The following is a 22,691-nucleotide window of genomic DNA, read 5'->3' on the forward strand; positions in this document are numbered from 1 at the left end:
TGCCAACTCAAGTTTTGGGATATGCATTGTGAGATGACACTATGGCCCTTGTGATGTCACAGGTCCAGCGAACACAGACATAATACGACAGACATTACTCTGTCTCACACCTGGGTTACGCTGCAATAATATGCAGGTGGTTTAGCAAGTTATTCTCATAGCAAACCGTATTATGTGTTTATGCAGCGGTGTATTTTGTACAGGAGCGATCTGTCTTAAGGGCCTTGCTCCGGTGCTACGGCAGCAATTGGTCTGTGGGGATTTGAACTGGTTTGAGTTTTGGCCACCAGCAGCAGACCACCTGTTCGAGCCGCCAAGACGACAAGGCCGTCCCGTCGCCCTGCCCTTGCTATTTTTAGTGATGGGTGCTGCTTAAGATTCATGAATGTAGATGATCGGTCTTGCAGCAAAGATGTGCCAAACGTCCAACGCCAGACCTCGGGGGAAAAAAAACGTAGCAAAATCCTTCACATGTCCCTCCGAAGCCAGAGGCACTGAGATGGCAAATGCAACCTGACAGTTATTCCAGCCTGACCCACAATTAGAGAGACGAGGGAATTGAGAAGGGGGGGGGGGGGGGGGCGCTCTTACCTTCTCTGGGGGTTAACCCTTTCAAACAACCAAAAAAGTGCATGTTTCTCAAAGACCACTAATTTTACTCTGATCTGAACGCTAAAATGTATGTAATTTGCCCAGGTTCAGATTGAGGCATTATAGAGTCTATGCAGCCTTCTGTCTATGCAACTGTCATTTTAAAAGCCACAATCCAAAAATGAATACCTTCTTTGGAACTATGCTGTATTTGTAGAATATTTTAGGAGACACTTAAGCTTTAAACATATGCGCATTTAATTTTATGGACTTTCACCACTGGACAGCAGTTAGGATTCGTCAGGATCCACTTCCCTGTGCTTTTCGGGTGAAAGATTACATCACATCCCTTCACTGGAACTGATGCCACGATGCTTTACAATAAATCACCAGAGGGTGGCAGCATAGGCCTCCTGTTTATGCCGCACCCTTTCCCGCAATTCCCTGACATCACTAGGACTCGGTGACTTCCTTACCACTTCCAGCATTAATTTTGGTAACTACCCCATTTATGTTGTGTGACTTACAAAGAACACTGCCACCTGTTTACATTTTCTAATTGTAAGAGAGCTATATAAGAAGCCGCCTTTGCCATAATTAGCAATCACACTGGCATCAGTGTTAAAAAGACCACCAGGACACTGCCTTACACTTTGAAAGAGAAGCAAAAAGTCATTTTACTTGTTCAGTTTTTCTTTGTTTGGCGTAAAACCAAAGTAAGGGATTTTTCTGAAAGTTCAGACTACTGTGCAATGATTTTACATGAAATATGCAACCACACACGAGTGACTCATATAGTGACTGGTGGAGTCTTATTGTTGCGGTCATAAATACATTTTTCACGCTATAAGTCAGAGTTCCTAAATGATGCATGATGTCAACTGAATACCCGCTGTAGTCTTCCATGAGGCAATGGCAAGAACCGATGGCATTGGGACGGACTATTCCGGACTCCGGAGTACGGGTGTTGTCGCAAATCCAGTCGGCAGGGCGTCATCACCGAGGGGAGTGTCGCTGGCACCCTGCATATTTAATTGAATGCGATACACCTGTACAGTAATAAGCAAGTACAGGCTGTTTTATCAATAACTAATGGAGAAGCATAAAACATTATTAATCAATACAGACAACTACTGTAGTTTGAAGTGCCGTCGGTAGAATTATATGTATAATAGGTTCAAGTGCCTAATTTGATAGAGAGAACATAGTTATTGATAATACAAAATATTATTTCTGCTTAAGTATACTGAGAAAGGAAAGAATATGAGAATGAAATAAACCTGCGTGATGCCTGTCTTTGCAGGAACCTGGCAAGAGTTACTCTCTGTCTCTACCCAGAAAGCTTCACTCCTCGTCCCTCAGGTCAGAACGCGCGCTCTCTGGCTCGCAGCCCCCGGAGATTAAAGTCCCATGGTGGGGGAAAGGACAGAAGCCGCCCACGCCCTGGGAAGCGGCGTCCAGGCACCCGCTGGGACTGGTCGACGAGGCCTTCTCCTTCCAGAGCTTCCAGAAAGACCTGGCCTCCGGCATCTGCTCCGCCGCTCACCGCAAGTCGTTGCCAGAGCCGCCGGCGGAATGGAAGGCCAGGGTGTCCTACGAACCTCGCCGGGGAGGCGGCGAGGGGGCGGGAGGCTGCCGGTTCTCGCCCACATGCGTCGCCTCGCCGACCAGGAGTGTCGCATCAGCCCCAGCTGCTCCCGTTCCCTACGTGTCTCCCTGGAGATGGCAGACTCAGAGGTCCTCTACCGAGTCTGAGATCAATCATACAGTTCCTAGTCCCGGGCACAGGGGAGGCATCAGCCAGCCAGGCTACACATCCACATACACCATGCCCTGGAGACGCTAACCCAGCAGGCACTATCTGCGAGGCCGACATACAATACCGATGGTATGACACGCGGAAAAGAAACTTCTCACGGGTCAAATGAGGTCACGCATGTTTCCGAGCTCCACAGGAGCACCTGAGGCTGTTAAATCGCATGTGTTTAACAAGAGAATGAGGGATGATGCTACAGACGAAGACGGCAGATACAAGAGGTTTTGAAATGGATAGAAATGTCATTTAAGGACATTATGCACAATGATCTCTGCATACGGATTGCAGTAACAGAAAAAATATAGGATAGTTCAAAATCAGATCTAATCTCCCATTGATCAGATAAGGGCATGAGAGGTTTTGGTTGGCGCCTGATTGGATTCCAAAAAAATATGAATAATTTTGTAATTATTAAGAAATTTGCTTTTCTCACCAAATGAGGCAACTATAGTACAGGAGAAAAGCGTTCGCTGCCAGCAGGGGCATCAGAGGGGCAATGGAGACCCAGGATTTACATGGGTCCCAAAATCAACCCCCCCAAGCCTGACAACATGTACCAGACAAAAAGTACTAGGGGGAAATATTTTTGCCATGGGGATGAGAGCTTCTATCACACTTTTTCAAGCTCGTACTTCCCAGCAACTTAATAAGCTCAAGTCAAACTCAGTTCTGCTTATATAAAATAATATGCTTGAGGCATCAGCACTAGTGGCGTAGACAGTAATTGACTGTTCCAGTAAATAACAAAGACAGATCATGACACAGCAACAACAGTAGCCTCATGTTAACCTACTGTGACCTCTGTCCTTATTTGAAGAATGGAAGATTGACAAGACAAGATTGTTCATCTTCACTAACAATGATTTGCAGACAAGAAGTCAGAAAAAATCTTTGGTTTTTATAACCTAGAAGAGTTTATCAAGAAAAATGTGAGTGTAAGACGTAAAGATTGAACCCATCTCACTACATAAGAATAATAGATAGATCTGGCCACTTAAAAAGATTGCCAGCAAGTGTGTTTTTTTGCGTATGTATTCTTGAGTGTGTTTTTTAATCAAAAGAAGAAGAGTCTCAGATTAAGTCAGTACTGAAAACCAGCTCTGAACGAGACTGATTCTGGTGATTTTATGGTGGATGCGGTTGGCAAAGCGAAGGTCACAGGCTTACGAATTAAGCGATTAAGAATGGATATTTAAAACATGAACTAAACAGATATTAACGAGAAAGTTAAAATCATCAGAAAGGAACCGTCTTAGATTTCCACGAAGTGGGTTCTACGTCTTCAGATGTCAAATTACATCTAAAGACAAAAAGTGGCTTTCGAGAAGTAAAGTTTTGCTCTCATTTAATATGATTACGCACTCCCGTGGTCTCCAACATGTAATGAGGTGTCATGGTAGTTTAAGTGCCCTTAAAAGTGTAGTATGTATCGTGGACTCGACTGGGAAATGTGGGAAATATGCAAGGGGCCAGGTGATTGTATGGGTTAGTGCTGGCCAACCCAGTAGGTGACATAGGTGGCTGCCTAGGGTTTCATTTAGTGAGGGCGTGTGGACTTAGCGAGCCAGTTTCACCGGGGGCTCTGGCAGTGAAGCTTGCCACGTGACTGAGAGTGGGATGGAAGTGGTGTTATCTCAGGAGGAGCTGGACGAGCAGTTCTCTCGGAGGTTAGTCAGTCTTTGTGCTGACTGATAAGACAGCGAGCGTTGGCGGAATTGCAAAATGACCATATACTTCAAATTACTTCAGTTAGTATTTTTTTTAGCATTTGCCACAGCGATCGTTGCATTTAACTACGGGGGAGGTTTTAAAGTCTTGCAAGTGCAGCAAAAAAGGACGTTACTATCCCCAGTAGGGTATTTTTCACAGCCCACTGCCCATCATAGAATGTTCTTATACATACAGTTTTCTGTAAAATCAGAACTTTAACTTTTAGTGTTTTATTTAACGCATATTCCAAGGGGAATTTCTAAGGCAGTCCAGTGGCCATTATATTAGATATACAGAGCTTTATGTTAAATATCGCTAGAAACTAGAGTTAATTTCCTCCGCCGTTCGTAACACAATGATTATAGTAATTGTTAGTAAGTAATTTACATACAATTGTATAATGTAATTCGTCAATAACGCTCCTGGTACGTTTTGTATAGCAAGCTAATATGGAAATGTGGACGACAATGCAATTAGTAAGATGTAAATCCCTGAACAGTCGGTATTCAGTTCATTAGGTTAAGTGCATATAAAATCATAAACTAACATCTAACCTAATTATTCACAGCACATAATCTCTGGTGTACAAACCTGAGGCGACGTAAACCTCTCTAAAGGTAATACTTTGCATTATTATGACCTCTTCCATATAATTTTAACACCTGGTGAAATGAACCTTGTTTATGTAACGAAATAAGCATGTTTTTATTGCATTGCTGGAACAATGACAGGAAAACGTTATATATGAAATCAGCTTGTTCTCAATAAAAAGGCAAGCTTTATTGTAATTCCAGGCCGTTAAAATGTTTGCTTTTATTGTCATTGTTGATTGATGTGCCACGATGCTTTCGGTGATGTATTTATATTCTCTTTCCTAAAACCCATGCTGGACACATTGTATCGTTTCTGTATTGATAACTGTTGTGTATCTTCACATTAACTTTCATACCTTGCGTGTTCTTTTGAGCTCTGTGTAAGAAAACGTTTATGAAATGAATTGCTTTTCAGCCGAATGGTGAACGCATTCCTGCCAAGTTTTTCTCTTTTGTGCATTTATCTTCTCATATTAAAGCAGCCCTTGTTAGTTTTAATGCTTTCCTGGAGTTAAGTATTTGAAGGTATTACAGGAGTCTATTAATTTTAATACGGCTTTGACCGCTAACTAACTCAATATGGATTTAATGATTTTTTAAAGGTTCGCTTTTATTATCATATTATTTAATGAATTAAAGTGCTCAAATGCCTTTGACGGGGGGATTCAGTATTTAAATATATTACATCATTGTTTTTTACCTGCAGTCTGCCGTTTTCCAGCTTGTTTTAACACGCCATACTATTTCTCCGGTCCATGCAACTTTAGCATTTAAATCTGCAGCCTAACCTTGGCTGAACTGTACCTAATGCTGGTAGGGAGACCGTGACCTTTCGAGTCCGTATATGAAAGCGAATATATTTACCCAATCGGTATATTTTGTGCAAAATGTAGTTGCGGTCTTTCCTGGTTTGCATTCTGGTATGTCTTAGTCATAACGAAGAAAGAGATTTTTTTTTTAATTGTTTGTACAATTTGGTTGCACCCCTGTTATTAAACAACCCGCTTGCAGAAAAATACAATTCAGTTCGCTCACTTTTGCATAGCGTGCTGTTTAAAAAACGTGTTAAACGTGTGCTTTGTTAAATGCACTTAACTCTTTCCTGGGTCATACCTGCAATCACCGGTGTATACTGTAAGTAGTATTGCCAAACTTTATAAGCACAGTATAAAAAACAGCAAGTGTTCATTGTGCGTGTACTTAATTTTGTTCATTGTTAAATGTGTGTTTCAGTGGTTGTGTGTTACGGTACATATTTGCCTCTATGTTTAGAAGCAAAAGATAACGTGGGCCTAATTATTTCTGTGAGCACCATAAAAGAAACCACAGAACAATTGCGTCATTAATTCCTAATTGCATCTATCTGGGTTGTGAAAAATCATAACATTTTTTTCAACCAATAATTCCAGTTTTAATATTCCGAGACAGGCTCTACCATAACTTCTCAAATGATCATCCCCATATTTTCTCGAATGTTTTTCATTGTAACCCGGATTTCAAGTACCAAAAAGTGAAGTCATTTGTAAGGTAAGAACAATAATTATTTCATATTACGGTGCATACTTGCCCTCAGGGTTGAGCCAAAAATTATTTTATGATTGACATGCGGATATTTGCCCTTTATTGCATTACCTGTCCATATATAGGCTAGTCCTAATTCGGTATAAAACAACAATCAATGCATTGTCCCTGTCAACCGTAACCCTGTATAATAGAGTAGTAACACAACAGCCAATCCCTCGGGTTTAAGTATTTGGTGAAGCGCACATTGCACATTTAAAAATCTGCACGCATGCAGCTCTTTACTTATAGAAGTCAGCAGCTGCTGTTCATGCGAGTGAAATTGACGCTATTCTTAGCACCCGGCTACGTTCTGTGCAGTTGAGTCACTCTTACGCATCGCCTCCGATTTAAACGCCGTTTCTCCGCCGTCAGCTCTTTCTCGTAGTTGCTGCCAGCTTTGGGGTGCGGGGTGGCTCGATGGTACGTATGGGGAGAATGAAAGGCGACACCGGCGGCACTGGGGCTCCACAAACGCATGAACTCACTCCTGTTCAGAGAAATGTAAATCTGCAAATGAGGATGAGTAAGTCCATCATGAGTAAATGAGCATGACTCATTTTGAAGACACATCTGTTTTTGTGTGTTAGGTGTCCATTATTATTATTATTATTATTATTATTATTATTATTATTATTATTATTATTATTATTATTATTATTATTATTATATTAATGGGGCGGCATGGTGGTGCAGCGGTTAGCACTGTTGCCTCACACCTCTGGGACCCGGGTTTGAGTCTCCGCCTGGGTCACATGTGTGTGGAGTTTGCATGTTCTCCCCATGTCGTCGTGGGGTTTCCTCCGGGTACTCCGGTTTCCCTCCACAGTCCAAAAACATGCTGAGGCTAATTGGAGTTGCTAAATTGCCCATAGGTGTGCGTGGATGGTGTGTGAGTGTGCCCTGCGATGGGCTGGCCCCCCATCCTGGGTTGTTCCCTGCATCGTGCCCATTGCTTCCGGGATAGGCTCCGGACCCCCCAACCCAGTAGGATAAGCGGTTTGGAAAATGGATGGATGGATGGATGTTGTTAATAACAATAGTAATAATAATATAGCACTACTTAAAATGCTGTAAAATTAGTTTAAAGTGCTTATTAGAAGTATAAAGTTCTGCTATTTGTAATGAACTGTAATAGTTTATAGCCTACTATTGTACACTGCTGTACCTGGAAAATAAGTTGCGTCAGGCAAATGGAAAGAAGTGCATGAGGTGTTGTATGTTATTTTATCAAACGTCTTCTCCAATAAACCGGACGGACTTGATGGTCAACTAAATAAACTTGGCTTAATGACACCACTGAATATTTGCACTTATGATTCAATTATTTATGTTGGGTGTGGAGATAGAAAAGTCCTCGTCATTGCATGTATGGGTTATGCTTTGTCATTATGTGAATTTAAGGATTGCCTTAAATCTTACACTAAACTAAACACCGGGTGGAAGAGTATATAAAACGTTACAAATCATTGCGCTGAATCAGATTGTATAACACCTACTGAATATATGCATTTTTTTTCATTAACTTGAATTGATTGGGTCAACTAAGAGATCGGTAGACAGACAGACAATTTCCATGTACTTATTTTTATTGGGTGTACTCATTTTTTCACAGGATGATTAGATAGATAGATAGATAGATAGATAGATAGATAGATAGATAGATAGATAGATAGATAGATAGATAGATAGATAGATAGATAGATGATAGAACTTTAGGCCCCACTTCATCCCAGGAAAAATGGAACGGTTCATTGCAGCTGAGTGTCCTTGCTGATGTCAGCCTGCGGCCCCTGATAAGTTAACCTGCCCCCGCAGACATTACTCTGCTGCCCTCAGTCCTTCCCTTTGCATGTTCCCTGCTCTCCATGTTTTGACTCATCACAGCTCGTTTTATCGACTTTGTGCTGCCGGAAGCATCGACTTGCGGACACAGCCCTGGCAAACTATTACCACAGAGTTGCAATAAGCTGTAACATTTGCTTTTTTAGAGAGATTATTCACAACTATTGAGGACCTCCAGTGCATTTATTTTATTTGCTTAAAAATGTAACACAAGTTCCTGAAATCGTTTTGTTAGTGAAGAAAAACATTTTCCCAACAATAATTGTACAGGCGTGTGACCCTAACCAAGTGGATGGATGGATAGATGGATGGATGGATGGATGGATGATAGTACACATTTACAATTATACACAAATTAGACACAGAATATCACCAACACGAATTTCATAGATTAATTACAAAGACACCTGGGGTGTTCCGTGCCCATTGCTTCCGGGATAGGCTCCGGACCCCCCGCAACCCAGTAGGATAAGCGGGTTGGAAAATGGATGGATGGATGGATGGATGGATGGAATTGCAAAGACAATAGCAACCATTGATAGAGGCAGTCCAATGCAATGTATATGGGAATCGACTGATATGTGATACCATCGATGGAGGCAGTCCAATGCAATGTATATGGGAATCGACTGATATGTGATACCATCGATGGAGGCAGTCCAATGCAATGTATATGGGAATCGACTGATATGTGATACCATCGATGGAGGCAGTCCAATGCAATGTATATGGGAATCGACTGATATGTGATACCATCGATGGAGGCAGTCCAATGCAATGTATATGGGAATCGACTGATATGTGATACCATCGATGGAGGCAGTCCAATGCAATGTATATGGGAATCGACTGATATGTGATACCATCGATGGAGGCAGTCCAATGCAATGTATATGGGAATCGACTGATATGTGATACCATTGATGGAGGCAGTCCAATGCAATGTATATGGGAATCGACTGATATGTGATACCATTGTTGTACTGACAATGCGGAGGAACTGGCTGCTTACATTTCATATTACATTATCTTTGATTTATTTTTTAAATGTTCCAGAATGGGCCAGAACGTACAGAACCAGTCTAGCCAGATCCCCAGTGAGATCAGGCTATTTTAAGGCCTGGCCATCATCAAAGTTGTGCGTGTTTTAAAGTTTTAAAGCATTTTGAACTTATGCATGATAACATCAGGTGGTTGACATGATTTTTTGTGTCCTGCACTACATTAAACTGACTGCTGTGACTACGTCACTCCCAGTATAGGACTGGGAGACCCTTAGGAATATGTCTGCTGTTGGGCACAGCAGGTCCCGCTAAGAAATTGAAAGTAAATTGAAATCCTATAAATATTACAGATCTTTCCAAGGAATCATGTTTACTCTTCCCGATGGGAGTCAATACTGCTAAGCTGCTTGAAAGGGAAAGAAAAGCAAACAAATATCTCTATGGACTTCAGCCTTCAACCAAAAGCAGTTTACAGTGCAAATTCGCAAAAATGCGAAAAAGAAATAACAAATATTTAAGCGTACAGCACGCGCAAATTATTCTGCTACACAGCAGAAAGTACAGACACACTATATTACTGTTCGCTGAGCTGCCTGACATATATTATGCTCTTAAAACGTGACAAAACAGTTCAGTAATACAGCTCAGCAGGTTCGAATGTGACAAATGCCCCAATATTATATTCAAAATACACTTATAAAACTATAAAATCACATTGCACCAAAATCCATTATCCTTCCTTACATCAGCAGCTACCTCTGAGATAAACTGAATCACAATAACACATTATTATAATTACACTTTTAAAACAGCCACTGCAACCTTGGGTTGTATGTCGTTGCCACCTAAAATATACCTAAGAATACACAGTAATTAACTTTAGGCCGTAACACAACAAACAAAAGTCAACATTAGGCCAGCAATAGCCAAACACCCCAAATGCAAGAAAAACATTGACCTCTTCTTCCCCCTAACGTAACACTACAGACCTAAATTTCCTTCTGGATACATAAAGTATCTCGATCTACTACACACCTGTCTCTACACTAGAGGGCCCAGCTTCTAAAACACACTGGTTACAGTCACTCTCTCTTTTTAAAATATAAATCTGCCGGCAGCCCACAGATGGTAGAGGTGCTATTTTACAACACATTAAAAACTCTCTGCTCGGAGGAATCCCACACTTTGAGTTTTATTGTGTGATTATTAAATATCACAGTGTTGTTGACGTAAAGCCACAAACAGCAGAAATGCGTGTATCCAAAAATGTAATAAGTGCTAGGGGCATTACATAGCCCAAAAGGCATCTTATGAAACTCAAATGGAGTTTGAATACCGAATTCAGTCTTCAGCTACAGGAAACGACTTATGACCTGCACTGGCCAAATTGAGTGTGAAAAACAATGTGGTTTCAGAAAGGGGAATAAGAGACTCTATTGTTTATGGAAGAAGGAATGCATCTTTGGTGCTTAATTACATAAAATGCTAATTAAGAGGCATCAGGTAAGCCCTTAGCATCCTCTTCTGGTGGTGACAACGTGAATTACATCTTGTACTATCTAGTACCAAACATTCCTTACCACCCCTTAATCACAAGCTATAAGTCTGTCCCCACATGTTGCAATGAGAGGTTTCAACTTCTCAAATATACTTGTTGCACTCAAGTGCCTTTGAAGACATAAATCTGCAGCCCAGACTTACCATTACACAGATACTAAAAGTGATCTTTTATGAAACAATAAAAAGTGCCTACAGGTGGTTGTTAAACACGTATTCCAAAAAAACAACTACATGCAGAGCGGACATGTACACATATCATCCACATTTATATATGTGGGCTAAAATTTTGTGCGCTGGGAACAAGCGAAGTGCTCAACGTGGCTGCATCACGACAGAAGCAAAATAATCAAAACAGTCCAAACAAGAAGTTAGAGTGAGATATATATTTGTAAAAACTGTAAAATGTGACTGCAAGGCATTGCATAAAAAATGATCAGTTTTCAAAAGTGTGCTTTGCTTCGTAATGCTGGCAATCCGGTATTAGTACTTTGAGGACATTAAGGTGAAATGCATCTGGACCCCCCAAACAGAACAACTAGCCTCAGTCTTGCCCCCCCCCCCCCCCCAGTTGAAAAGGGCCAGAACTGTCGGCGACGAGAACAACTCCAGTGGCCATTCCTCACGTAAAATAAATGCCAACGTGCTTATTTTTTCACTTAAAAACACACATATTGCTTGGCTTTATAAACCTTTAGCAGTGGAACTTTAAGGATTGTATTGAAGCCCTCATCCCATCCTCTGGAGGGAAATTCTAATTCTATGCAAAGAGTAGATACCAGTGTTTCAAAATCAGTGCCTTGGCTTGAACTAGGAATACTGTCGATGTTGCACGATCAGAGTGCTGTTTCCGGCGAAAACGCCACCGGGACACATGACCTTGCAACTCCACTGGACACTATAGTCTGACACTGCATTTGCTTCAGGAAACATGCAGCTCTGGAAGGTGCTTTTAAAGGTGACTGATATTCAGGTGTATAATGGAGATAAGGAATCCACGTCAGAGTTCTTTGATGGCTTCTGCTCAACGCTATCTGTTAATTCACCTCACTGTTTTAGGCGTAAAATTCTTAACATCTGTCCACTTCGTCCAGCGAGCGGGCTTCCACAACACGATGGGTGAACATCTCTCTTCGAAAGCAGTCAGATGTCATAATGAGGGACACTCAGGGGCTGCATTTCACCTCTCTCCCGAGTTTGTCTACCGCATGGGGCAGCTGGTTAGAAGTCTATATTTAGTCGGTCGATGTGAGATACGTACCAGTGCCCACCCCCTCGTCTGCCATGACACTGGGGAGTGTGTGGACCCCATGAGATCAGACCCCCACCCCTACACACCCACCTAACTTCCCTTGAGGACACAGGAGGCATCTGAAGAGGACAGGAGGTGTCTGCTGGTTCTAAGCAGTCCCATCCAGGTGCCCGTTGCTGCGTTTCTAAGGTATGACCTTTTTTGTTTAGTTATACATTTGTATATAATGTGTAATCAGCACTATGCAATGAACAATGAAGCCTCTGTATAGATTTCTTTTTTAAAAGAAGAGTTACATCATTAAATATTATTCCATCCCTTTTCCCCACTTTAACAGGTGGGATATTTTTGTAAGTTTACGCTGTGCAAACAAAGAGTTTGTCTTCATGCTCTTTTTCAAGGAAATGTTTATCTTCACTGCAAAGGTATATTTTCAGAATGCACAGCCCTCATTAACAGTCAGTTACGGTAAAATGCGAATATATTAGCTCTGGTTACACTTTACCTTGTCTGTTGTGCCGTAATGTTTCTAATAAGTTCATCCTACTGACAAATAAATTTTTGTCTGCATGTTTTGAAAGCACTGAATCTTTATGAAACATTGTACATATAAACCCGGATGGTTCAATCATTCACACAATTTAGGAAAGAGAAACTATACTGTGTACAATTAAACTTTATGAAAGTGCAAAGGTCCCATCCTATTCTGTGCAATTAACCCTAAATGGATATACTGTAATTCTCATTTTTCTAGTTCTAATTCCAATGTGTTCTAATTCCTCCTGCAGCCTTAGCTGTGTTATATTATTCATTGTTCTGATCCTGCCCAGCTTTTAATTCTCTAGCTGTGGTTCCTCTAGTCTTGCGCATCTTACCAAGCCTCGGTGGGGCTGTCCTCTCATGGGAAGCTCCCAAACCGAACACCATGACCTAGCACGTCGTTAAGGTGGGGATTACGGACCTCATCCTGGGGCTCGTTCCGCAAGACCCCAGGGATGAGCTCCTCACTTGTGTTTTACGCAAATCGAAGGGAAGTTTTCATATTGGGGCGCTCTTTATTAGTGGGAGTCTCCTCCTACGAGTCAACATGAAGGGTCATGAAGAACAATGGAGAGGAACAGAGGCGCCACACCAGACCATTTCCAATGAAGCGGCTCACAAATTTGGGTGGCAAACAATCCCAGTACCACTGTACAGTAACACTTCCCCTGCCAGGACACAGGTGCACTCCAAGGTTATTTAAAGGGAAATGCCAACTCTGCCCTTTAGACACACTCAATAAATCTCCCGGCTGAACTCGGACGACTCCGCGTGGACACGTCCGATCGCCGGCGACCTCCACGGGGGACGAGCTTCATTTCCGCTTCCCTGGGCTGGGCACGCCATGCCATACGCATCCTGTGCCCTTGTTTTTTTTAATTCCAGGTTCCCCCCGGGGGGTGCCATGTCGCAGTACACCATGATGTCAGCGCAGCAGAGGAAGGCCCAGGCGGCTGCGATCTGTCAGGAAGTCCGGGGCTCTTGCGGTACAACGCGTCCTGTGCTGACATGCAGGGGGGTGACGCGAGCGTGCATGCGCGAGCGCACGATTCCTTGCACACCCTCACACGCATTTTGTCTTGAGCCAATCTTCAAGCCTGCTGTTGCTAATCTCTCCTTAGAATTTGACATTAATCAAAAATGTTATTATTATAAGTCAGTGGGAGAAACAGTACTAGAGTAGATTTAAGTGTTTCGGTGCTTCTGCTGCCCGATTGATCACCAGGCCAGTGCCAGTGTCTCTGCAGAACTAGGTGGCTCTTTTGATATTGATTACAGTGTTAATTAGGGCCAGCTGGGCATTTTTTGGGCAGATATTTCTTTTAAGCTGTGCTTTGCCAGTGGTTTTTGAAGTGAACTAGGTAGTTCATTTGCTGTAGTTCTATTTTTGGTGCAATGTTTTGTATCTCTAATAAGCATAGCTTAAATTACTTTGAATATTAATTTAGTCACATTTACCATTTAAATGGCACCCCCCCCCCCCCAACAATCTGCTGCGCTACCTATAGCGAGCTGTCTTTTTGTAGTTGTCCTTCTGAACATCTATTTCGGTGGGAGGTCATCTATGTATGGACATTGGGCGTATCCTGAGCACCCATGACAGCTGTGGGGCATTCTGAAGGGTAGCATTTCAGCTTTTGCCTTCAGCATCACAAAGGCCGGGTCATAAAGTAGCAGAAGCGCGGGGGAAATTGTGCCGCGAGAACAATGCGTTAAAAAAAGAAAGGTGATGAGTAGCGTCTAGCTGGCTAGCAACGGAATGCTAACGCTAGCAATTTCTTTTTTTTTTTTACGCCTCTCTTTGTCCCTGCAGAGGATGTGATGGACCTGGGGAGAAAGGTCAGCGCTCCTAAGGAGATAATGCTGGAGGAGCTTTCTCTGTCGTCCAACAGGGGCTCGCGTCTGTTCAAGATGCGTCAGCGGCGCTCGGATAAGTACACCTTCGAAAGCGTCCAGAATGAGGCTGCCTCTGTGACGCAGGTGAGCAACCCTGCAGTTGTCCGCTGCCCACCCCCGCCGTCACGGCCATCTCCTGCTATCTTCGGCGACCCACGGCGATACGGGCGGACGGTTGCAGGATTAATGCACCTGGCGTCCTTCCCCCGTCCTCCTGCAGTCAGCACCCACGCAGCCGCCAGCGAATCGATCAGTTTTAGCAATCCCGCTGGCCGGACTGTATGTGCTCTGGCCAGTTCACCTCAAAACACGTTCGCTGGGTCTCCTTGCCTGTCGTGTTATAATGAAACCAAATTATTTCCGGAAGGTGCTCAGAACTAACATTTGTGGAGCGTTCTGCCATCTGTTGTGAATTACGGGATATCTCTAAAACCTATTTGGGATGAGGATATATATTCATGTGGGCTCCTCTTATCTTGTTTTTCATTGTCTTGTTTTTCTCGAAGGGCGGAGTAATGATGATAAGTAAAAGCAGCGAAAGCACTGAAACTCCGCTAACTGCTCCAGATGCGGAGGCATCGGCAGCCCAGTCAGTGAACATCGCCCCAGGTACCGAGCTGCGCGTGCCCAGGTTGGACCCCATGCTCAGAGTAATTAGAACACATTCTGCCGGGTTGAAGTGACTCACTGGATGGGCGGCTTGGCTGCTCTGACTCATGTTCAGCCTGGAGGCCCTGGTGTTCTTGTCATGCAGTCAACAAATGTAGTGTTCTACTTTCCAGCAGTATTCACATCATAGTTAGATATCTTTTCCATGATGTCCACCAGGGACGTGCAGAGTCTTTTTGAGGGGCAGGTGCTTAACTTGGGTGGGGGGGAGAGGGCATCTTGGTAAAATTTGCCAACCAGGGGGATCCCCCAAGGCAAACCAGAATTTGACCAGGTTGCAGTTTGCTAAGTCAGTGATCAAAAAGGGGATCCGCGATCTCAAAAGGGGAGCAGGTCACTAAGTTTTGGGTCTAGACTCATTATAACACCTTCATGGAAACTTTATTCCTTGCTATTCAAGGTTTAAAATAATACATTTAATGCTAAAAATGTGTGAATCTATGCCCGTTGACATCATTGCAATGGGTTTATGAAGGGAAGACCCCAGACAGGGTTGACAAAGCACAACTGCCACCTGAAGAGGGTGCCCTGGGCACCTGACTTTTCCTGAGACAAAGTGCTCGCAAAACCCAGGAAGAAGAAAGCGGAACGGAGGGTGGAGCCAGACGTAAACAGGGGTCAGCAGAATGCTGTCGCACCTTTGGGAAGGGCACTGTGTTCTCTCCCGGGGCAGGAGAAGCACGACATAGTGGAATCCCTTCTGCCAACGGCCGCCTAGCTTACTGTTGTGAAACGTGTACTCTTGGGGTGTGCAGTCCCGTGTTGTTGGTAAAATTTCCCGCAGAAATGAGCATCGAGGCAAAAAAGCTGTTAGTGAACACCCTCCCCCCTTGTTTGCCACTTATTTTACACTGTTTGACTGAATTGGGCAACTCGGATGGTCAAAGTTCATTAGGCAGGATCATGAAGGGGCATAATGACTGAAGAACAGATCGGTGGACATGAAGATCCTAGGAGGAAATTATATCCTTAGAAATTTCTGAGTAGCTCATGTCATTCAACATATATTCAGATATTTTCTCTCTTTGATTTTATACGCCCGCGACCCAGTAGGATAAGTGGTTTGGAAAATGGATGGATGGATGGATGGATGGATGGATGGATGGATGGATGGATGGATGGATGGATGATTTTATACTAAGCTACCTCCCTTCACATGTCCGATACATAGCAGTATGACACACAAGGGAGTCCCTTTCTGCTTTTTTTCACCTGTGTACAGACCTCACTTGTTTGGGTAATCAGTAAACTGGTGTTTGTAGGTCTGGATCCTTCTTTACACACTGTGACTTCAGTAAGGGACTGTAGGTTTTAGTGTAGTCTCAGTCACAGTGCAAGCTGTTATACAGTATGTGCATTTAAAAAAAAAATGATTGCACTAGTCTGGAGGTTATTGCATTATCATTACACTAAGTGTCTAATTCCCCTAGGCCATCTAACCTCCTCGCTTATACATCACGCTTTGCTCATTATCTGCACTAGGCCAATGTTTCCCAACCCAGTCCTCGGGGAACCCGGCAAAGTCCACGTTTTTGCTCCCTGTCAGCTCCCAGCCAATCAGGAACAGTATTGTGGTACCTGGTACAGGTGCACTGGGAGCAGAGAGGAAGCAAAAACGTGAACTGTCCGGGGTTCCCCGAGGACTGGGTTGGAAAACACTGCACTTTACATGCCATTACATTATCTTATGTATGTACATGCTTTTATGATATTGATAGTCTTGATTGTTTTTCTTGACATACCAAAGTAAATTCCTTGTATATAAAAGTTCTTGGTGATAAACACATGATTTTGGTTCTGATTCTGATTAGTTGCAGTCACAGCAACATGAGTAGGTGGCTTGTCACCTAGGTTACGGAGGACCCCTGAAGGATGTCCCACCAGAGAGGTTCAACAGCACAGCCGTCCCAAAGTCATATCAGTCCCCCTGGGATCAGGCTGTGCTCAGTGACCCCACCCTGGCTGGCACTCTGAGCTCCAGTTATCTCGCCCCCGAACCCCAGATGGAGGCTCCAATGTACAAGAGCTTCAACAGGTAATGGTGTTCAGCCTGTAATGGTCCACAACGGCTTTGCACACTGTGTGGAGGATGTGGCCGCGTGGGACAGATTCAGGGATTCCAGGAATCGCGATCAGTCATGCAGGTTTCAGGCAAGCCATTCGAATGTCATGTGACTTGCACATGAAGCATGATGAAGATCGGATGATGAATTTCTCATTACCTCATGAAAGCAAACAAAGGCTGAAATGCAGCACGCCCAGCACCTCTGCTGAGGAACGGTGAAGCCGACTATTGGTCTGGAGTGTAGAACATTCTGAACCCGGCTGTAGAGGGGGTGTGGCATGGCAGGGACAGTGTTGGCACAGTCACGCTCCCGGCACATGTCAGGATGAGCGCAGTGAGATGTTTCAGTAAGGTGAGACCTTTTATCTTTTGTTAAGTCGGAAGTGAGCCATCCAGATTTGTGTTTTACTGCTGCTCATTGGGAAATGTGATGGGGCATTAATAATACAAACTACATTCCATGTTAACCTGAAAATCAAATTGTTCAGTTATTTGATACGACATCAGTGTCCACCTTACTGTAAAGAATTTCAGCAAGGCTAAATGTAGGTGGGTGGGGGCCCCTGGCCTACAGTCATTTTTGGGGCCCTACCTAAAACATAAAGTGCTGTCGTAACAACCAGGAAAATAATTTAGGGTCCCTTACAACTCAACCAAACTTAGCCCATGCATAAGTTTGTCCTTGAGTCTATCCAGGGCACTGCGAGAGATTTTGACCCCCGTGAAAGCATATTATATTGGACCCCCAACCCAGATGAATCCAATTATGTTTTTTAGAGCCCCTGTCACTCAGGGACCCTTGGAATCATCTTAACTCCCAGCCTCCCCCTTTATGACTCTCCTGAGTCTATATAATGTTTTGCATCCCGTTTAACAGCTAAATCACTGTTTCCCAATCTGGTCTTCAGGGACCCACAGTCAGTCCATTTTTTTGCTCCCTCCAATCTCCTTGCCAGACAGTCCACATTTTTGCTCCCCCCCAGCTGCAAGTCCATATGGACTGAGAGGGAGCGAAAATGTGGATTGTCTCTGGGTCCGTGAGGACTGGACTGGGAAACTCTGTCTCCTTAAATTTCAGGATTGCCACGCCATTCGGCGGTTTTGACCGGGCCCCCACAGTGCCAGCTTTCAAAGCTCCAGAGCTGGACCTTCTTCTAGAAAATACCCCCCACCCGTGCCCGGAGCTTCTGAACACAGCGGCAAAAAGACCCACGTTCAACAGGACGGCCCTGGGCTGGGTAGCTAACAGCGCCCCCCCCACCGTGATCCTGCAGCCCATGACGATCCCAGAGTCGGACGACCTCTGACGTGATGATGTGGCATTGCCTTATAGCCATCGCCACGGTTCTGTAAAGGTGTATGTCTAACTTAGCTACAAGACGTGATCACTGATAAACTGAGATGACTGGCCATCTCAGCAGAGTAAAGGTACCCTGAATGCTTCTGGGTCAAAAGAACAGGGCAAATTAATTTGATAAGACATAAGGATTTTGTTTATAAACTTAAAAAGGCTTGTAAATACAACTACAAACACTGACAAGTGTTTACCCCGTGATTTGCGCACTACATAATTTTTATTTATTATCTAATAAACAAGCATCTCTGTGTTCCGTAAACTTAGTTTGACAGATCTGCATTTAACTTTCTAGAATGGCGACTTTTCATGGACTAATGAAAAGGATTAAAAAGTCAATACACAAATTAAAAGGGCCTGTTAATCAACGATATATGGAGGTTTACTATTTGGTGATATAATGTATAAGAGTGGACATTTCTCCAGCATTAAAATGGCAGAAATGTTTGACTGACAGTGGTTTAACATCCATCCAGAGTTGTGATGTGGACAGACTTTCAGTGGTGCGGGGGTTTCACCTATGATGACACACACTGCAGTGTCTATGTGCGTCTGACATTTCCAGGAACACAGAGGGATATATGCCACTGAAATTCCTGTGTCCGTCTTTTCTATTTAACGTCCTTCCTATTCCACCCAGCGAGGGGTCAGCAACTTTAAATCTCACTGTTGCACTGTACACTGTTCCCTCCATGCGGGGCTTTTCTACTGTATCACATCCGAGTGTCTCACTGGGAAATGCTTTTGATTTTATTTTTCCTCCTTAAATGGCCCAGTGGGTGGTCTGTGAGCTGCAGGATATCGCCATGGAGACAGTCAATCTTATTCTAGTCATGATGTAGCACTGGAGGTCCATTCTTGGACACAAACTCCCCCACTGCTACTGCAATAAAAGAACTGAGTGGGAGTAACCATGGGCATCTAGCGACCGTGCACAAGCGACACGGTCAAGCGAAAGTCGACTGTGTCTTATCAGCGGTGTGTTACTGACACAGAGGGACATGACTACACTGATGCACCAGTGTCCACCACCACAGTCTAAATACAAACTAAACTTAGGGCTGCAGCAGATAGCTTTCAGGCAGATGGTGAGTGCCCAGAGGTCATGAGACACAGGGAGTGGCGAGTGTCATAGTTCTTGGAAGTCAAAAGAAATGATTGTGGGCAGGCCAGATTTTCGTGGAATGCGAAATGAGAAACCAGAAGAAGGAAGGTGGAGACCGCAGAAAATACTCCCAGGGTTACTGCACAAATCTCCACATGGGCCTGGTTCTTTCTGAGTATGGATTCTCTATTTGGTGTTGTGCTTGAGGGGACTGGTATTTGTTTCTGGCAATAGAAAAAGTAGGTGATGTGAAATAGTTTTATTTAGGGTGGTTGCAGGCCAGGCGATTATGGTGAAGGCAAAGGGGAGCGGGATTTGTGGGGAATTTCACACAGATGGATCCTTTAGAGGGACATGCAGTGTAATCAAGTTTCATCTAACTGTAAGGAGACAAGACAAAGGTTTCTTCTTTGAAAATACACACACAGAACAGTGACTCATTTCTAAAACAGAATAGAGACTGGTGAACACCCATATGTCACACTGTGGAAAGGAGTGACTCGGGGGCAGGAGTAAGACAAACAAAGGGACATTATTGGGGTTAACAGGCAGGAGCAGTGAAACAAAATGGGACTATGAGAGGTCAAAATGGGAAGGCTAGCAAAAGGTCAAGGACTAGACTAATGAAGATGGGACAAGCAGGTACCTTCATACATGGATTATTAAGGGACAACAGTGTCAGGTGTGGCCCGTTAGGGCTGCGTGAATTAGGAGACAGAAGGATCAGTTGGATGTGGTGGGCAAGACATGACAATACCCCCCCCCCCCCCACTGCACAGGGACACAAGGACAAACAGGAGAGGGGACCAAAGGGACCGAATGAGGGGGCAGACACATGGGGTGGGGAACAGATGGCACACAGAACAGCATGGGGCCCAGCAGGACCGACAAGACATGTGGGACAGATACTGCAACGGCATGACATGGGGTACCTAACAAGCAGGGCTCAAACCAGGGGACAACAGGAGAGAACAACAGACAGAACAACACAGGTGTAACAGACCAGACTGGGTACATGGCCAGGCACCAGGAACAAACATCAGACCTCAACAGGGACCAGGGAGCAGAAGAGGCAGAGACAGACAGAATAGGTCACACCAAGGCAGGATGGACAAGATGAAGGGCAACAGAGACAGGAGTGGAAACAAAAGAGGAAGCCACTGGGGACACAGACCAGGAAAAACTAAAGGCAGAACAGGGTACTGGGACAGGGACAGAAGCACAATGAACAAAAACTGGGGGTGTCTGGGAAGTCTTTCGGACTCTGGAAGTTGGGCGAGGACCTTGGGATATGGACTCTCCTGGACCAAATCACTGGTGTGGCTGAGTCCATCTGGACTGCAGAACCTGAGGGCCTCGGAGGGCTAGTGGGACCGGAAAGCGCCGAGGGGCCAGTAGGACTGGAGCATGCTGAGAGGACTGTAGGACTGGAGTTAGGCATTGGCCTGGAGGCGGCCGGAGAGTGTGATGGGGATGAAGGGACCATTGGTGGTGAGCCAGGAGGCTGCGAGGCGAGTGCCTGGGCGACAACTAGATATTACGCGGGAGCATTGACGATGACTGGAGGCGAAGTGAGCATTGGTGGGACAGCAGGAGATGAGGCAGGTACCAGTGGGACAGCAGCAGTTGGAGACGAGGCCCCGGCAGGACAGGAGGACATGGGGCTGGAGCCGGTGGGACACCAGGAGACAAGCTGGGCACTGGTGAGATATCAGAAGAGAGAGCTGAAGCCAGCGGTGTATCAGGAGATGGGACTGGTCCTGGTGGGACATCAGGAAATACGGCGAAGCTGAGATACCTAGAGGTAAGTAGGGAGCCGCTAAAGACACCTAGAGGCGAATGGGGAGAGGCTGGGACACCTGGAGGCGAGCTGGGTGCAGCTGGGACACCGGGGTCTGGTTCAGGCAGCACGGCTGCTGCGGAGCCAGGTATGGGTGAGGTGGCCCACCTTGGGACTCGGGTGGAGCAGCCCTCTCTGGGCTGAGAGCCTGGAGCACAGACAGAACAGCACTTTCTGTGCTGGGACCCTGTGGTGCAGCACCAGAGTGGATGGGCTCTGGAGATTCTGCTGAGGTATCCTGGGCCAGACGCTGGAGACATTATATTTGGTGAGGCAGGCATGATTAGCTTCCTCCACCACTTCTTCCTGTGATTAGGAAGAACTGACAGGACTGTGGCAAGCTGTGGGGAGAGTCGCGGGGAGTTGAGGGTGTCAGAAGGGGATCTGTGGCGGTGAGCTAGGGAGAGTTGGTGGGCTCAATGGCTTCGCCCTCAAGCAGCCACTGTATACAGAGTCAGATCTTCTCTGAGGGGAGGCCTGCTAGTATTTCCATGCCCATGAAGACCACTCTGACCGCGGGCACCTCACACACAGTAGGGTTGAGCATCTACTTCCAGTGGGCGACCAGGAGGGAAATTTCCTCATTTCCTCATTCCTCATTGAGGTCTTCAGACTCATCGGGCTCCTCCAAGTCGGTATGATTGAACAGGTCAATCAGAGAGTCCACGACCCATCAAGGAGTGCAGACCGGAGGTTCGGGCTGCAAGACGTGAAGTGTAGCCTGAGGACCCCCCGGGGATAGCCACTGGGAAATCTGTAGGGTCCGGTCATTCTGTCACACTAAGGCAGGGGTGGCCAATCTTATCTGCAAAGGGCCCTGCACTAAGGAAAGGAGAGGCTCGGGGGGCAGGAATAAGGCAAACAAAAGGGGACATTATTGGGGTTAACAGACAGGAGCAGTGAAACAAAAGTAGTCAAAACAGGAAGGCTAGCAAAAGGTAGGGAATAGGCAACGAGAGGTCAATGTTTTCTCCAACAATATATCTTTCTCGAGTATGTTCATCTGTTCAGAATATCAAAGGAGGACATCTTGTTCTATAATTTGTTGCCTGTATAATAAACAGCAATGACAGAATGTAGTGAAGCAGTTCATTGTCTTAGGAGATGCAAAATATTTTTGGGTATAACATTCTTTCATTTTTCTGTCTACCTCCCATACGGTGTGTTAGACAGCTGGAGACGACTTGCCAGTTCTGATACCTTTGGAGAACATTAGCAAACTCCCTCAGGCCACAGTTTTTTAGGTTCCCCTCCATCAGGCTTTTGCAGACCTGGCTGCTTCCCCATCGAAGTC

At 44.8% G+C, this 22,691-nt stretch overlaps 2 protein-coding genes across 4 annotated transcripts in view; both read left to right on the top strand.

The window, feature by feature from the left end:
* LOC125704731 (synaptopodin-2) overlaps positions 1-7,574 on the top strand; it is a 32,210-nt gene extending 24,636 nt beyond the window's left edge. The window contains exon 5 of the mRNA XM_048970694.1: positions 1,895-7,574. Within this exon, the coding sequence (XP_048826651.1) occupies positions 1,895-2,437 (543 nt within the window). The 3' untranslated portion in view covers positions 2,438-7,574. The remainder of the gene's footprint in view (positions 1-1,894) is intronic.
* A 4,391-nt stretch (positions 7,575-11,965) lies between these two features.
* On the top strand, positions 11,966-18,908 carry LOC125704739 (myozenin-2-like). 3 transcript variants are annotated; one of them, XM_048970724.1, is made up of 6 exons: positions 11,966-12,117; positions 13,354-13,454; positions 14,282-14,448; positions 14,871-14,973; positions 16,885-17,068; positions 18,177-18,908. In XM_048970724.1, exons 2-6 carry the CDS (start codon positions 13,373-13,375, stop codon positions 18,403-18,405), a joined length of 765 nt encoding a protein of 254 aa, XP_048826681.1. In that variant the 5' UTR covers positions 11,966-12,117; positions 13,354-13,372; the 3' UTR covers positions 18,406-18,908. The 3 variants fall into 3 exon arrangements, with proteins under 3 accessions (XP_048826681.1, XP_048826683.1, XP_048826682.1); XM_048970726.1 differs by lacking the exon at positions 13,354-13,454 and having other exon boundaries at positions 11,974-12,117; XM_048970725.1 differs by lacking the exons at positions 11,966-12,117; positions 13,354-13,454 and adding an exon at positions 14,059-14,194.
* Positions 18,909-22,691: the final 3,783 nt, after the last annotated feature.

This window comes from Brienomyrus brachyistius, chromosome 12, assembly GCF_023856365.1.
Source record: "Brienomyrus brachyistius isolate T26 chromosome 12, BBRACH_0.4, whole genome shotgun sequence".
Lineage (NCBI taxonomy): Eukaryota > Metazoa > Chordata > Actinopteri > Osteoglossiformes > Mormyridae > Brienomyrus > Brienomyrus brachyistius.

Coding starts and splice junctions, on each gene's coding strand:
- LOC125704739 (XM_048970724.1), top strand. CDS start 13,373: ATGTCGCAGTACACCATGATGTCAGCGCAGCAGAGGAAGGCCCAGGCG. Junction 13,455..14,281: donor GGAAGTCCGGGGCTCTTGCG/GTACAACGCGTC, acceptor TTGTCCCTGCAG/AGGATGTGATGGACCTGGGG. Junction 14,449..14,870: donor AGGCTGCCTCTGTGACGCAG/GTGAGCAACCCT, acceptor TTTTTCTCGAAG/GGCGGAGTAATGATGATAAG.